Source organism: Echiichthys vipera (assembly GCF_963691815.1).
Source record: "Echiichthys vipera genome assembly, chromosome: 7".
NCBI lineage: Eukaryota > Metazoa > Chordata > Actinopteri > Perciformes > Trachinidae > Echiichthys > Echiichthys vipera.
The window spans coordinates 21,077,619-21,095,459 of record NC_139832.1 but is presented as its reverse complement, the minus strand read 5'-3'; the positions used below and the strand labels follow the sequence as shown (position 1 = coordinate 21,095,459).

Below are 17,841 nucleotides of genomic sequence, written 5' to 3'. Positions count from 1 at the left end.
CTCAGAGGATAAAGCCTACTCTAACGCCAATAAAAAGGTCAATGTTTTATTTTCTGTCTAATTTGGTAAACACATTCATGTCCCCCTCAGGATCAACTGTAACAACTTTTAGAGATTTTAGAATGAGACTTCACCATCTTTCCATAATGTAGACACCTACACTTACAATCTGAGCCTGTCAGCGGCCAAAACCAAGCATTTTTATTAGACGTACATTGGCATATTGTTATCACCCAGCCTTGCTTTAGTTTGTGAAAAACTCATAACAATCACGTGAGCCTTACCTTCACTTTGTGATTTGTGCTAACTGGCAAATGTTAGCATGCTAACACACTAAACTAAGATGGTGAACATGCTAAACATCAACATGTTGTCATTGACCCTCAGCATATTTCTGCTCTGGGCGGACACATGACAGTTTCATGGGCCGCTGCTTTCATGCCTGGAGATTAACTGTCTCGCACACCATCAATATATCGATGTTCTATCTGCTGGTAAATTTGCTACAAGGTCAGAGGTAAACTAAGTGGTACATTGATTTTTATAACCCTGTTGCAGGAGGGTAACAGGATGTCCTTGTTGTCAAGTGCCTCATGAATACAATAAACTACTATAATACTTTAGAGAACTGCCTCTAAGCTGCTATCAAGTCCAGCAGGATGTTCACTGCTCTGTTTGTAGTAGCAAGCAACTGAGATTTATATTTGTCTTAAGGGAAGAGGGTGGATAGGAGAGAAAAAGTGTCTTATATACTCTCCTATTGTATTGATATTAACAATATCTCACAACAGGCTTCTTTCTGAACTTGGATGTAACATCCACCCTGACTCTGCTCCACTGACTTGTTTAAAACATCTGACAGTCCGTATCTCTTACACCACAGGCTTCCAGCTCTCACGGTAGTGTGTGCGCATGCGTGCGTGTGTGTGTCTCCTCGGGTGGCTAGGTCTGAAGCGATTCTCAGTTATAATTGCACAACATGACAGAGGGGATCCTATACCACACCGAGTTTTAACCACGTCACTGCTGTGTGTGTGCCTGCCTTGGATAAATATTTGCAGGCCGGAGGATGGATGGATGGATAGGTTGAAGTGAGAGAAAAAGATGGAGAAAATGGAGAGCAAGAAAAATCCCCTCCACAGATAAGGGCTCTGTCAACTTTATTAACAGCCTTGTCCACTGCAGTGCAGCCCAATTCATTCAGTCAGTAAATTCCTGCTTGTCACATTTTATTGGAGCCACGTCACGTCCACCCTGTCAATCCCAACAACCAAGTGAAACAAGGAAAGCAGCAAGTTAAAGGTTGGGAAAATATGTAAGAGAAGTAGATGAGGTTGAACAGGACACTGAGAGAAATGAAGAAAGCCCCACTCTGCTGAGAATCACAAATGTATTTCTTCTCTCACATGGCCTCTCTGCTCATCTGGGAATTACTTCCAAGCTCCTGTGCAAAATATATACCATGATGGCTTTTCACAGCCAATACAAGCTTCAGCCATTTCCTCTGTTCGTGTGTATATAAAGGACCCCGTTAGGGTGACGCTGCGTCTGTCCAAAGGGTTCGGCTGACTTAAAGTGAGATGGGAGGAGGGCAGAGGTAGGAGTGAGTGAGCTATTTTTAGACCTGTGTTGCAGTAGTGCATGCATATTGGCCCGGAGATGTCGGTGTATCTTTTTGAACAGGAGAGTCGACTGTTAGCTGTTGTTGAAACCACAGATGTTTTCTTCAGAATAGACATCAACATAAGATCGATTTTCCATGATATAAAAGATAGCAGACCTGTTTAGAGCAATCAGTCCAAGTACATTTAAAAAAGCATAATACTGACTACCACTACCACTGGTTATTAACTTCTGTAACTTTCCCATGTCACTAATCCAGGGATGTACTTGTACAGTTATTGAGTAGGTATCAACCCAGTCTAATGATCCATACAGTGACTGACATGCCCCTGAGTCATATAGATCTCTTCTCACCAGCTTCTATAAATATCCTGCTAAAGCTCCTCAGGGCCTGTTGTTGCCCCGGCTTGGTGTTGTAGAGCCGGGTTACTATTGACTACAACTAACTGGCTCAGTACACTTGAGCATCCTGGTACACAAACATGGCAGTATTTGACCCGACTAGAGTCTCCTGTATCAGAGCCAACATGTATTTAACTGCATGTGTTGTCTGTCTGGATTAAGATTTTTATCTCAAAAGACTGCACCATTTGTAACCATCATTAAAAAATGTGTGTACATGTGATAATAGCCTTGTAGTTGATGTCTTTGCCCTGTTTGACATACCTAACCTGTCTAATCCTCTCTCTGTTGACAGAGGGTGAGCCCATTGAAGCAATTGCCAAGTTTGACTACGTTGGTCGTTCATCCCGAGAGTTGTCCTTCAAGAAGGGCGCCTCCCTGCTGCTGTATCAGCGGGCGTCAGAAGACTGGTGGGAGGGACGCCACAACGGCATCGATGGCCTGGTGCCACACCAATATATTGTGGTCCAAGACATGTGAGTGGTTTTCATCGAGCATCATTTCAGTAATGCTGTACGATAGCAGATGGCTTTCTAATGACCACCATACAATAAAGGTTGCACTGTTGTATTCAGATATGGCATTTTTACTTTTTTTTTTTAAATGCGAGTAAAAAGGCTGCGTCATGCATAAAGCTTGCATGCAAAGTGAATACTAAACCAATCCGATCACCTCTAACAATCTACAACAATTCTTACCGTGAGCAGTTCTTACTTTTTGCCAATATGCTTTTGAAATAGAAATATGATTTTGAAGACAAAATGAAGAAAAGAAGGGTCAAAAAACATAGAGATGGTGGTATTGAAGTAAAAATTGGATACTCTTCAAGGATAGTCAGATAGTTGAGTAAAAAAAAAAAAAAAAAGGACTGTCCAGTTTACTTTTTTACTTTTAACTCAAGGCATTCCATAGTAAGTCAGCGTTTTTATAGAGCAGCCTTTTTATATAACCTACGGGAGTGCTGTAGCCTTAAGGTGTATTTAACTAGTGACATGGTTCTAGAGATATTAATATCTGTCTGATGACCCGTCCACTATTTTGGTCCTACTCCTAATCTCCACAGTGCTGTTTCAGTGCTGACAAAAAGTCTGCAGCACCACTTACCATTCTTACATAGGGAGGAAAAAGTTCTGGTTTGTTTGTATTCCATTAAACCAATCACAATCATCCTGGCCAGCGTTCACAGAGCTACATGCATGGCTGTAGAGTCTAGACTCAACAGTCTTATTTTCATGTTATTTCTACAGGTGGTACACTGAGGAAATGCTCCTTTCTACTACTACACTACTACCAGCTCTACTCAGAGCTTTGGAGTTGTGGTCAAAGGAACAGTCCTCCAGCTCTCCCTGAGAACACACTTGTCCTCGCTGGCTTTGCTTTACAAGAGTCTGCGGGCCATCAGTTGACTGTAGGGTCGTCATAGAGTACTCTCTCAGCCTCATTTGTCCTGAACGCTGCGGTTGTCCCTTCCCTATGGAATTTTCTCCATCTCCAGGATCCTCAACCAGCTCTTCTATCACTGTCCCCCATTCTCTGCACTAACAGGCATGGTGATTGTTGGTGCCTAATGGACTGGATTCACTGTCTTGTTAGAACAGTAACAGAATCACTCCAATCACTTAGTGGCTGCCCGACAAGATGACCATTATTGCCTTCCCCTCTTTCCTCTTCTGCTCCTTCCCTTGCTGCAGTGCTGTCAATGTGCCTCTTATCAATAATTCACCAGGAGGGGCAATGCTGATTGGGTGTCCTCTTAGTTAATGAAAGAGCAGGGGGATTTACTGCTGTACAGGGTGTCCCCGAGTGTAGTAACATCCTGCTCTGGACTTAAACAGAGCAGGCTGAGGAGTATAAGAGCACACAGGGTTGTGATCTTCACTTGTCACATAAAAGAGCCCAGAATAAACCATGCAAAGGGAGGTCTGAGAGACCACTTCAGCACAGGGTGTCTCTCTCAAACTTTCTTGTCTGTAAATTTTGTTTAGTGCCACCTCTGATGTGGAGAAGCGCTCGTCCTTGGTCTGTCTATGTGTGTATTCATGTAGATAAACTAAATAAGTGACTGTGTTTTATATCAAATAATACACATTATCAGAGGGAGCAGTGCACCTCTGATTACTGCCACCTGACAGGCACCAACTGTACCACGTATCCTGTCGTGTGTGCGTGCGTGCGTGCGTGCGTGCATGTTTGTGTGTGTATGTGTGTGCACCTGAATACAGAAAGGCAGAGGAATATGACTCATCTGACTCTCTGGACCTTGGAGGGGGGAGCGGGAGACATGCTGACTCATAGGAAACTGATATCAAATACTGTTATCCCAGAACGCTGAAGAAATGAAAGATCGACTGATTTGCTGATTTTTCCTTTTCAATTATTTATTTGATTACTTATTTTGGTCTGTTGTTGATTTTTTTATCTGTCACTTCCTCTTGCTCTTTCCATGTCTCAATGTCACTCTGTCTCTGTTTCCCAGAGATGACAACTTCTCAGACACTCTGAGTCAGAAGGCTGACAGCGAGGCCAGCAGCGGCCACGCCGGAGAGGATAAATGCTCAGGGAAAGACATCAGCTCGCCCTCTGACACCAGGATCTCTGACGCTTATATTTCCAGGTTGGTTTTCACACGACTGTAAATCTGTTTCTACAAAGGGATCCTATATTAGGAATCTGGCTCTTGAAAACGGCATTCTCTGTAGAATTCACAGAAAACTGAACAATTGCTTTTTTAAACACCTGAAAATGATGAGTTTGTGTTTGTGTGTTGTGTGAAGATTAAATAAAGAGCACCATCTTCAGAAACTTAATGACCTGAGAATCTGAAGGAAACATCACAATATATGACAAGAAACAGCGAAGATGTTTAAGCAAAGTGCATAAAGGTGCTTGAAGTATTTTAATGTAACTGCGGTCATTATGAAGATTTTTTTTCAAGTTTATTAAGCATCCCAATATGTTAATCAGTGCCACTCCTCCTGATAACGTAGTGACCGTTATATGACCACACACACACCTTGGCCTTCACATTGGCTTTAACTAATGCGACACGGCCAGTCCAATAATGACAGACAGTCCAGCAGCATGTCTGGAATGACTTCAGTGCTGCATCATCATGATGAGAATACCGACATGCAAACTTCAGACACTTGGAAAATGAACACACTTTAAATATTTTATATGTAGACGAGGGGAAAAAATCCTTGTTTTCAACCTTTTACTTTAATGCAAGCTCGCACTGAGAGCTGATGAACAGTATCTTATTCGCGTGTTACAAGAGCAAGACTGAAAGAGGCAGGAGAGACATGTACAGTACGCACCCAATCCTCCTCGTTACATATGCTGCTTCCTCTAGTCATTCTGTATCCTCAGCTCACCTCTGTCAGCCTAGTTGCCCCTGGAGGAATCAGCTTCTTCAACTCTATTATATCATGATATAGTATAAGTATTAAATACCATATGGTCACAGTAGAACATACTGTATGTACATGCACATGGAGGGATAGCACACAGAGAAGAGAAACTACAGTCACACCTCAGACTGTTTGGCAGGCTCCGCTGACGGCGTGCCAGAATTTCGTCTCCCCGCTCCTCTCTTCATTGCTGCATTTCTGGTGGTGGAGTAAGCGACCTTGAAGCGTCTGTTACTGGCTCTTGCCAAACACACGAAGAAATGCTTTTTTATTCAGAGCCACACTCACTCCCCCTACTTCACTGTTGAAATGTTGATGATTCACACAAGAGGCAATATTTACACCACTGCAGGTATTTGTACACGGGCGCAGAGTAGACAGGAATGAATTGTCTTTTTCACATCAGCCTTTAATGAAGTTCTTTACCTGTCACCAGCTCCCAGGTGAGCCCCCACCTCTCTCTTCGTCTCCTGTCTACCTGTCTACCTCCCAACACATACACACACACACACATACGCACGCACGCACTTGCTCATCCGTTCAGATGAGCAAGTGCACAATCCTTGTGTGTTAAATCATTTATATCCTGAGCTGTATTTAGATCTTTTTCTCTCCTGGTGTTCCTTAATCAACAACACACCCACCAAATGGGAAGTCTAGTAGACTTTGGCATCACAAGCACAGCGAGTGTCAGTAAACAAATTAGCACCTCTTCTAGTGGAGAGGAGGCACATTTGAAGGGACTATATCAAGTATTACAGTTGGTCTGATTTTGATTTTGAGGCAGGGGAGCTCCTGGAACGCCGTGTGATTTACATTATTATTAGCCAAGGCCATATAATAAATACAAAGGGTGAGCTGTCAGTTTGGCAACAGCTTGCAGAGTAAGTTGCAGTGCCTGTTGTTGTACACTCTCCCTGAGGGGCACTGGTGTTGTTATGAATGTAGACTGCTCCCCCTGCTGGTCATCAGTGGTTCCTGCAGTTGTTTACTCATCCAGATTTCTCACTGCAGTCAGGGGGGAAAAAATTCTCTCACCAGGCACACAAGCCCGCACCACTTCACTGACAGGTCTTAAATTTTCAACGTGTAAACAATCATCAGTAGCCATTAGTGCTGTCATGTTTTTTTTTTTTTTTGGTGCAGATGAATTCATATTTTACCAGACATTTTGTTCAGGCTCCAGAGTGTTTTGCAGTGTGTGAGCAGGTGCTGGTTTCAGAGTCTTGCATAAGCATACCTGGCTGTTTGGATTGAGACATTCTGGTTTATGTAGACAAGTTAGTTGTCTGTGAAGAAATTATGGCATTGGGGAGATGCATGTACAGCTGCAATTACATGCTCTGAGACCCTCATGGTCCTTTATATCCGTGCTCATTATTACTTTTTTAGTTTAGCGCGGTGATGAAGCTGCCTGTAAATCTTAATGATAATGGCTGAAATGGCGTTCATTATCCACGTGTAAACTCTCCAATGAGGCTGTTTGCCGCTGAGAAGTGATTAAGGGGTGAGTAATTCACTGCTTATTCATCATCACAAAGAACTAATATTGCAGTATAAAAATAGTTAACCTGGCATGTGTTGGCTTTCAGATGTTACTAAGTTAATATTTCAAGTTGTCAACATTTCAGAAAATGTTATACCAACTGATATGTGACTGCAAATTAGTGAAATTCTAACATTAGTTTTTACTTTTTTACTTTAACGTCATGTAATAAATATCAGTTAACTTCATTATGAAATTCTCTTGATTTATATTGCAGTGCTTTGCCAACAGTCATGCTCAAATACCTTCTCCTGTCATCTAGCTGCTAGACTTTAAATGGTAATAGCTGCTTTGATTAAACATTACAGCTCTTGACTCTGTCTGGATCTACTGTAGCGCTGGTAGTCATAAATATGCAGAGCCTATTAGAACCATACTGAGGAGGATGTGGCCTTTTATGGTGCAATAGAACCGCTTCAAGGGAGGATATGTTACTGTGCAGAAACATCATGCTTAACTCAGCAAGCATGCGTCTGTGCGAGTATGAAGGAGTGTGTATCTGATCAGACACATGCATTCACATTCAATTCTGTCTCTCCATGTTTCAAATGCATGTGTCATATTAGGTGTGTATGGTGCTTTGCTTGTCCGGGTTCAGATAGAGGGCAGCCGTAGTGCTGAGGCAGCTGTAGTCTGTTTTGGTGACCTGACGGATCACAGGCCTCCCTCCTCTGGCTGGTAGCCAGTTTCATTCTACCTGCTCTCCAAATAAGCTGGTTGGAGTTGTAAGGTACATCATTGTACCTCTCACACCACTGTTTTGTTTTTTCCACAGTGGCAAATGCTTGATGAGGATGCATGCCTACTTACTGTTATATAGAAAACCTTACTTAAAAGTTTGCAAGAGAAAAAGTATGTTTTTCTTTTGGCCCGGATGACCAAAATGTTGTATTTCTGGGGGAAAGAAGTTAATTGTGAGTATGTCGGAATTTTCTCTTCTTCTGTCTATGGACATGTCCTTGTACACAATCTTTCCACAAGAAATTTAAGGTGTTTTCACACTTTTCAAATTTGTTCCTAAAAAAAATATTGCAATGTTTGGGTATGAGGTAAGATGTTAAAAGATGAAAGCTGTAATGCAATAAATAAACAGTTTGCTTTGTTGTTCCCAGCAGGCACAAGAAAAGATCAGAACCACCGTCTCGGCGGCCCCCTGCACGCCCCAGTGATGTCCACTGCATGGTGCATTCCTCCCAGCATGGTCACGGAGGACACGGAGGCACCACAGAGATGGGCTCCCCAGTTCTAGGCCACTTCAGCCCACGAGACATGCTGCGGAGTCGCAACCACATGCCTATGGACAGCCCTGAACGCCGCCGCCGCACAGGCCACGGCAGTCTGACTAACATCAGCCGCCACGAGTCGCTGAAGAAGATGGAAAGCCCCCCGATCCGCCGCTCCACCTCTTCGGGCCAGTATACAGGCTTCACTGACCCCCACCACCACCACCACCACGGTGGCAAGCCCCTGGATCCGGAGACCATCGCACAGGTCAGCGCTGGACGAGCGGCGACCCGACCGCAGCTCCCTCCAACATCAAAGCCCTGCCCCGCCCTGTAAAAACATAGTCAGTCCCTGTCTTCTGCTTCCTCTGGCTGCAACTGTGTCCGTGTGCTAAATACACGCAAAGACTAGCTTCGCAGGCAGACAGCAGGGAGCATAGCTCTACACTGGGACTTGTCACAGTATATTTGCTGTAGTCTTCCTTGTGAGCATACAGAAAACCCTGAAGTATATTACAGAATATATATCAGTGCCTAACTGGTAATCATTTGTGTTAAAGTAGACATCCATCTTTGCATTACTGCTGATGGGAAGACTGTGGCTCAAATTAATTTTCACATATATAGTATAATATTAAAGTCATGCATGACAATTGTAGAGAGCCTCACTTAGAAAGCAGAGGCCACACAGAATACTTAAAACTGTGCTGGGCTGTCTGTCTGCCTACTGGAAGTATGCTCAGATGAACCTATCTCGTCATCTCTGCATCTCCTGCGCTATCCAAAAGCCATTAGCATGCAGAGGGAGAGGTGCCCGTGCAAAGTTATACTCTCTACTAACTCACTCCACGTTTAATGCATGCTTGCTGTTTTCTTGTCACTGTGCTCTCCTGTTAAAATCACTTTTTATATTTTCTTCTATAACATTCTCTACATCTCATTTCTTGCTCTTTTCATTTCTCCCTCCTACCTTCTCTTTTTACTTTTCTCTCATTTTTAACCCAAACCTTCCTGTCTGTCGCTCATCTCTCTCACATCAGTGTTATAATCATCCTTCCATAGCACCCTGTCTCCTCTCTTACACTCACTCTCTCTGTCTCCTGCAGGACATAGAAGAAACTATGAACACTGCTCTAAACGAGCTGCGTGAGCTGGAGCGGCAGAGCTCAGCCAAGCACGCCCCCGACGTGGTGCTAGACACCCTGGAGCAGCGGCAGACCTCTGGCGGTGGTGGCCCCACGCCGGCCAGCTCCAGCGAATCCTTAAGCCCCATCCATGGCGTAATGCTGAGGTCCACCGCCAACACTGAGCCACCCATCCGCCGCAGCACCAGCTCCTCCAGCGATACTATGAGCACCTTCAAGCCTCTAGTGGCTCCACGCATGGGGGTGCAACTCAGACCTCCAGCCTTAAGGCCCAAGCCCAGTGTGTTGCCCAAGTCCAACCAGGCCTCGCAGCCTTCAGCTACATCTGCTCAGGACCCTCTGGACAAGTCCTGTACCATGTAACCTCTGGGACAGGAACCAGAGATGTAAAACAAAAACTCTCAATCACTTCCACTTCCAGGGGGCTGCGAAATGCTACCAGTGTCTCGTCTCAACAGACATACAGCATATACGATCTAAGAGAGTGTAAATGACATGGATCTGGTCAGGAAACGATGTTCCTTGTGGTATTTTGAAGCAAGATCATTAAGAGGACTCTGGCAGGATCTGAGAGAATCATGTAGGAGTGTTACAGTGGTGACGGATCTTCTGTCTTAATAACATGTACACAGCTATGTGTTAATATGCTTAGGTTAATATAATCTAACAAATGTCTTTTTTTTTTTTTTTTTTAAAGAAATTCAAACAACAAATCACAAAGGCTTCCTTCAATGTACACTAGTTAGTTTAGTTTCCAGAGATTGTGACATGAACTGTGTAGCTTTGAAGAAAACATGCTGCATGTAGCTCCTCTGTTTACCACTGAACCTGAAGTGGAGCGTGATGAGAACGGCAGTGACCACAGTGGCACTCCCCAGATATTGAACCAGATTATTTTTTGCTCTTAACTAGGAGAGCCATTGAAGGTGTTGTGAACTGGTTTGAAGGCCTTGTTGACTTTGAGACATAGCTGATTTCCCATGCTGTGCTGTGACTACCTGGACAGAATGGTTTAAGATTGGACTGATAATGGGCCTGAAGAGCCCTTAACAACTAACGGTACTTTGTTAATAGATAATAGTACTGATAGCAGTGTGCTTTCTTCACTGGTGTGTAAAATCTGCAGCTTTTTCTTTCTTGGCGAGGCATACCGCCAGTTGTGTCTCAGAAATGTACAAAGATCACCTCTGTGCTGGATTCACTCAAATTTATTTTTAACATGCCTGGAATGAGATATGAGTGTCGGATAAAACCACTACTTCATTTATGAACGTTGTTTGAATTTGATGCATTCTTGAATCCCTGCATCAATAACTCATGATGCGGGCGCAAAATATGCCTAATAATAACTTCTGCCTTTGCATCTGTATAGCAAGGGGAGCCGTGTGAAAAATTCTGATGACAAATCATCTCCTTCCTCCAGTGTGTACAACACATTTGCTATTACATACCATAGCTTATTTCACGCCTTTGCTTGGTTTTATCTACCCAAAGACATGACTGTACAAGTTAAAAGCATGGATGTTGACCCTCCATATATGATGTAGGCTTTTTTTATATTGACTCGTGTATAGACTCATGGCAGCGTCTGGTTGGAATGCTGCCGGTAGCCATGGACCTAATGACTGTTAGTGTGAAAGCTTCCAAATACGTTCACCCTGCTTCCTATGCTTTAAAACAAGCAGCTTGCTTTGCGTCCACCCTATCTATATTATGTTCAGGTGAGGTGAATGTTAATATTGTGGTGTTTTTTGTGTTGTTCTCTGACGGATATTGAGGCTCTCTCTGTGGATGTTCTGCATTTGTGGATGATGACACCTCTGAATGCCTCCAGAGAACAGGAGCAAGTCTCACACAATATGTGATGGTGTGTACGTGTGTATGTTTGTGTGTGCAGGTAGAGTAATCATTTCAAATGCAAGAGCCCCCCCCCAAAAAAAAAGTATGTGCCAGAGCTCCAACTGTGTGACTGCAGCCCCGTATGTGATTTATTTTCAAAATAACCTCAGTACTGTAGGAATAACAGAACTGGGTGCATGTCCTGGGAATGTTTGGCTAGCATAATAAAACACAGAGAAAAGACTTTGTTTGCGATGAACAGGCAGTGCTCTCTAATAGCAGGTTTACACTATCTTTGACTTGACAGATATTGTGTGTATAATAATCAAAAGATGACTAATTTCTGACTTACTAACGTTCATTATTTTTGTAATCATTTTAGTGTTTCTGGGTAGAAATGACTTAGAACAGATGATGTAGAATAAATATCCAGATATAAAGTATGAAGCCAGTTGTAAAGAAAAAAGTGTGCTTTTGTCACTGTGTTATGGTATCATCTACAGTAGGACTCAGTTATGCCGTCTGTAGGCTTTTAGCTACTCTGTGGTGTTATGTACATCTGTAGTATGTACTTGTGAAAGTGCCTTTGAAAATGTTTTAGAGGAACTTCTACATTCTGTACTGTTGCATTTTCATGTCTGATGCTGTTTTGTTTTTATTTTAGAAAATGCAGTGCAGGCAGAAGATAACATGAATAAGTAACGATGCCATTTTCCAGTTATATGACAGAATTAATAATAAATAAACAGCTTACCCATTGTGACATTGCACTTTTATGTATATAACTGTATATATGGCATGTAACATCATAACATTTAGAGTTCTTTGAGGGCTTATACCTCCAAGGATTTCTTTCTAATAAAGGAAATAGTTTGGTGGGTCTGAGGTGGATTCTTTTTACCCCACTTTTTTATATCGAGTTTATTTATAGTCAGTGGTGGAACTAGAATTTGCATCATATTACTTAGGTAAACATATGACGATGGAAATACCCGTCCTGAATTCAAAACTTTTGTTCCATTTATCCAGAATGGCCTCTTCCACTGTGTAATATTATTATATATGGATGATTGGGACCGTACCCATGTAGTAATAGTCATAAATATGGTAGTAAATACAATGATGGTATTGAGGTTGCTAATTGCAGTTGCAGTGCAGAGCTTTTATTGCAAATGAGATGTGCTAAGGCTAAAATAGTGCACAAGAGAGCACAAGTTGCATTTTAACATAGGATACACCATATTTCTACTAATACATGGGTATTGAAAAGTATTTTTTCACCTTTTTTATCATGTTAAAAGAGACAGTATTACGCTATAAACAACTAAAATTGTGCCTCATAATACCAGAAGGATAATAAATAAATACAATTTCTATTATTTAGCTATTTATTGTGAAAGCAATGCAGATACAATTCCAAGCATTTTCAATCAAAAATTCAAGCACTTTTCAAACCTTGAAAACACTAAAAAACATTCAACTTCAAGCATTTCAGTGATTTCAAGCACCCGTACGAACCCTGTACCATGATACAGAGAACATTGCTTGATGGAGCAAGGTTTTAAATTTATTGAACATCTACAGTTAATTCTTAAAAATATCCCAAGAGAGTGTGAGTGAAAGGAAACTAAGACATGATAAGGATTCAGGGTGTATTCTTTCTATGAACCCAGTAGGCTTTCTGATTCTCTGGTTCTCTATGTGCTGTGTTCTGCTATGTATGGGAGCTTGACTGGGATTTGATGTTCCCCAGATCTATCAGCCTCAGCTCTGTATGCAGGAGTAAGAGTGGCTCTCTGTGTGCTCCAGGCTTTAGTGTGGGTCTTCAAGGCCATCTGGTGAAAACAGAGAAGAGAGAGCCCATTGTACTGGATCCTGTCACACAACAGTTTTTTTCCCTGAGATAGACTCTGTGTGGTATGATAAAAGTGGAGAAACAAATACTTGCAAATCATGAAAAAACAATTGGGAGAGAGCTGGGTGTATATTGGGGAAATTAAAATATGGTTTACCTCAGCAATCCCAACCTTCCTTTCCCAAGTGTGAATGCTCTGCTGCAGCTTCTTCTGTTTGTCCTTGACGCGCATGTACTCGGTGATATAAGGAGCCTGATAATCTGTCATCTGGCGGCGCAGGTGTTGGTTGAGGGCCTCTGCCTTTAAACGCTCCTGAAGAGAGAGAAAATGAAGCAGACGGGAAGTGCACAAACTGAATAAGTTTAAAAGAGCAGGAGATAAGTATGGTTTAAAGAAGACTGGAGATAGAAAAGAGAAATGAGTCTAGTATTAACTGATTCATTCATTTTGGTCTGTCCTACGTAATTTAATGCAAATTACTCCTACTACTCTAGTGGACTGGACTATGCCGGAATAACTACAATTGATTTGGGCGGTCACACTGGACTTAATGATGGGTCCTTAAAGTTTTACTCATATTCGGACAAATAACAAACCTCCTCTGTATGCTGTATCTCTTCCGCAATTTTTGCCAGCAACTGCTTCCTGTTGTTGATGTCATCGCCCAGCTCTGTGGACTCACATGTCACACTCTGCAGCTTCTCCTGTTGACACATACAGACAGATTTAACTTCCTGGAGCTGAGGTCAAGCTGTACGGCAAAGGTGGTAAGGAAAAAAGATCCCCCTCTCACACATGCATTCCTACTGAGTTACCTTGTGTGAACTGAGGAGACGCTGTACTTTCAAATTGTTGACTTGAAGTTCATCCAGGTTTTTTGCGATTCTCTGCTCACTGCACTCCTGGAATATGTCCTAAAGCAACACAAAGCTCCATACAATGTTACATTTAATAACAACCAAATAAAAGGCACTTTGCAGACTGTGACTGACTGTTCTCTTGCATAAAAGTAACTGGCAAACCACACAGTCGACTGGCAATCATTTGAGACACAAATGAACAAACCTTCTCTTTTTTCCCAGCTTTCTTAGCCTCTCTGGATATACATAGCCTCACACTTTCATTGTCTACCTCATACTTGACTTTTCCCATCTCTTTCTTCTGTTGAAGCTGCTGCTGGAGCTTCTTCTCTTGGACCTTCAGTGCCTGGTTCTTAAGAGTAAGTTTCTCCAACTGGGTGAGCTGTTTGAGTTTGTGAATAAAGCAGATAGTGTGGACAAAGGGAGGAATATGATGAATATGGGTAGGAGTTGCGTAAGTACTGGATAAAAACAGACAGCATCAATCAAAAAAAAAAATACTATAGTCACTCAGTATCCCAGCCCTTTGTCCTTCCCATTTAGTACAATTAAACAACAAGGTAAATTAAAGTGATTTGCATAAAACATTAAATGCAAGCAATGAGGAAATAATAAGACATATAATAACATTTAAAAGATTGTGAAAAGCAAGAGAAAAAAAGTTACAGTGCAGTTTACTGAAAAGCAGCAAACAGAAAAGTCTTCAGTCTTGATTTAAAAGAACTAAGACAGACCTGCAGTTTTCTGGAAGTTTGTTTTTATTATGTTATGTATGATTATTATAGTATTTGTTGTTTGACCCCTCTAGACTTTGTCTTCCGTATGAAGTAACAACTGGTGAATTAAAACATCAGACATTCAGTGAATATGGAGTATGGAATAATAATCGTGTTAGTTTGGTATTTTTAGTTGGAAAGGGGAATATAGGAGCAGACAATAATGAAATATGTTGACAAAGAAAAATAATAAAATTCAAATGATCAAGTTATTTTATTAACATTAACATGTTTTGGAAGTAAATATGAATGATTTGAAAGTGTATGAAATATTTTAATTATGAGAAGTTAAAAGTATTCACTTTGAACAGCTGCAAACAAGTTTTAAGTTAAAATGAGTCAAAATATGTTCTACTGCTACTTTGCCACAGTTTGATGTCATTAGACTGAACCGCATATTTACCATTGACTTGTCCTTGATGTACTGGAACACCTTCTCAGGCTCCTTCAATTCCAACCTGTTGTCCTTCATAGGTTTCAGCAGCCTGCGTTCAAACTCGTTCTTAGCCTTCCTGATTTCTGCAAGACGCAATTCTGCTTCTTTCAGAGAGGCCTTGAGAGACAAGAAGAATTACTAAGGAAAAACTCTCTGTAAGTATACATTTGTTTTTTTGTGCAAGGGTGTCTTGTAACCTTGTAGTTGTCCTGAATTCTCTCATGTGTCTGTTTGAGTTTCTCCTGGTCTTTTCTTGTCTCTGTTACTTCTCTCTGTGCCACATAAAGTTTTTGGTCCAAGGTCAGCTTCTGGAGGCGATCTGATATGTTGGACCAGGACTTACGCCTCCATCTGCGGACCTGACAAGGCACAGACACATACAAAAATGATGTGGGGCGCTTTAAGGAGTGGGCCTGGAGGTCATATGTCCAGGGAACAGAGGAGTCAGGATTGTCTCTAAGATTGTGGCAGAGTTCATCTTGTGCTGGTTGTGATTTGAATTTGTAATCCTGTTTTGTGACTTTGAGCAAGAATAATTCTATAATCCGAAAAGAAGTGTAGCTCTCCATCTACATACTGTTTATTTCTCTATCTGCAGAGAGAATAAAATCTGTCCTCCTGTTGCTGTTTGTTCATTTTCACAGGGTACTGAGTTAAGCCTAAAGATAGCAAAGAAGTCTTGTCACTTGGCATCACTCACCCCAGCTGCTGCTTCTGTCCCTGGGCCGTTTCCCCCACTATGGGAGACAAGGTCCTGAGGATCCATGCGAACAATGAAGCGTTCAAACATGTCGATCTCTGCCAAGAGGGCTGCATTGGAACACCTTGAGTGAAGCGAAGTGAATATCAACAATCTCAAAGTCAACTAGAGAAAATGCTAGAAGCTAAAGGTTTGATAGAAGATGGAAAGGTAAACCTAGCCACCAGTCAAATTTAACTTATTCAATATCTCCAGGGAAACAGAAGCTCAGCTCGTGCAGTTACGTTAGTAGGCCTACCTGATATTAAAATGCAAAAGAGTGAAAGAGTGAGAAAGCAGGGACCCCCTACTACAAATACTGTATTAAACTGAGTTGCATATTAAATTGGGCTTAACAGCTAGGGCGGCCTAAGGCCTATACACACAGCTTTTATGGTGCATACAATACTAAGATATTACAATGATCATTATAAACATATTCCTATATGTATACAGTACATCATATGTTCATGTTAAACATACATTTAGAAGACACATTGAATCATTGAGCTCAGTTGTAACTGCATGGCTCCCTTAGTGGCTGCCTTGCTTATAAACTAGTAAGCCTATAATCAAGGTTGTGCGAATGTATTTTTTTTTTTTCACAAATTTATATTTTCTAATGATACGTAGCATTCATTTAATTGTATATTTTCCAACATATTTTTAAAGATTATCAAACAATTTGGCGGACCCCCTGCAGTAACTGAGGACCCCCTGTCGATGATCACTGGTTTGAAATCGATCTAGTACTTCTCTTCTCTTAGCTAATGCCTCAATGATATATCTTAAATTTATATATCTATATATTCTAGTCAGTAAGTTATGCTTTCACTAGCTATAGTAATATTTAACTGCTATACTGCTAAGTCAACCTTATTTCTAAACTACAGGACTAACGTTAGCTATTTTAGCGTTTACTTAGCGATCAATGTTAGCAGCTTGCACAAAGTGGGTTACTTGCGCTACTACAGCCATCTTTAGGTTAACAAACGTCGCGTTTGAGCCATTGGTGTTGTTGAATATTTATTTTCATTACTTCAGTTCTTCGACTTGGTTGTAGAGGAGTCCTTTTTGTTCTTGTGTGCCGTCTAATTCGCCTTTTTCTTCCATAAACGAAAGACTATCCTCCATGGTTGCTAGGGTAACACTAAACCCTTGGAGCGGTTGCTAGGGGCTAGTGTTGCCTTCATGTGCTTGCATAAACCTGTGTAATCTGTAAAATTAGAATAAAAGATATATTAAAAATGCGATTTTTTACAATCCTCCCACTCTGTCGCCTTGTATTAATGTCAGGACTATATTAATAGATGTTGATTTAACTCATAATAATTCTATGGAAACATTCACGTGACGTGAACAAAAGCTTATTGATAAATTATTTTAATCACTGGCCTGCCATTATGGATGCTACAGTAAACATGACTTAAGTCTCAATAGATACCTGTATAAAGATGTAAATAAATAAAATAAATAAATAAATAAATGCAGAAATAAATAAATAAATGCATGAATACAGGGGACCTCCTTCCTCATTGACATATAGACAGAAATACAGAAATAAATAAATGTAGGCGAACAAGGCAAGGCAACTTTATTTGTATAGCACTTTTCATACACAAAGCAGACTCAAAGTGCTTTACAGCACATGTCATGAATTCAAATGCATTACAGAAAGACAGAGAGAATAAAAACATAGACAATAATAAAAACAGTGCGGACGTTAAAAGTGCAAAGATTTAGCAGAAAGCTAAGGTGAACATAAAAGTTTTCAGTCTAGTTTTAAAAAATAAATGTAAAGCATGTATCTAATTTATCTTTGTATTCATGCATTTATATGTATTCCTGTATTTATTTATACATTTATGAATTTATCGAGACTTACGTAAGTCATGTTTAGTCCTCCGTGTGCCACATTTTGTTTGCTTTTTCTGTCCCTATTTTCTTTCTTGTTTTAGAGTTTCACTTTCATTTCCATGTAAGCGG

General features: G+C 41.1%; 2 protein-coding genes across 7 annotated transcripts in view; one reads left to right on the top strand and one right to left on the bottom strand.

Moving 5' to 3' along the window:
• srgap1a (SLIT-ROBO Rho GTPase activating protein 1a) overlaps positions 1-11,980 on the top strand; it is an 84,224-nt gene extending 72,244 nt beyond the window's left edge. For 2 of the 6 annotated variants that reach the window (XM_083917452.1, XM_083917450.1), the window contains exons 19-22: positions 2,321-2,501; positions 4,502-4,639; positions 8,097-8,472; positions 9,311-11,980. In XM_083917452.1, the coding sequence (XP_083773578.1) occupies positions 2,321-2,501; positions 4,502-4,639; positions 8,097-8,472; positions 9,311-9,712 (1,097 nt within the window). In that variant the 3' untranslated portion in view covers positions 9,713-11,980. Of the gene's footprint in view, positions 1-2,320; positions 2,502-4,501; positions 4,640-8,093; positions 8,549-9,310 lie in introns of all 6 variants that reach the window. The other 4 variants (XM_083917451.1, XM_083917449.1, XM_083917453.1 and 1 more) reach the window with 3 other exon arrangements.
• A 766-nt stretch (positions 11,981-12,746) lies between these two features.
• cfap263 (cilia and flagella associated protein 263) lies at positions 12,747-17,749 on the bottom strand (the record flags this gene model as incomplete). Its single annotated transcript, XM_083916474.1, has 10 exons — positions 12,747-13,023; positions 13,201-13,356; positions 13,641-13,748; positions 13,860-13,958; positions 14,176-14,286; positions 15,084-15,233; positions 15,314-15,475; positions 15,817-15,940; positions 16,895-17,025; positions 17,741-17,749. 10 exons carry the CDS (start codon positions 17,747-17,749, stop codon positions 12,886-12,888), a joined length of 1,188 nt encoding a protein of 395 aa, XP_083772600.1. The 3' UTR covers positions 12,747-12,885.
• Between the last annotated feature and the right edge of the window lie 92 nt (positions 17,750-17,841).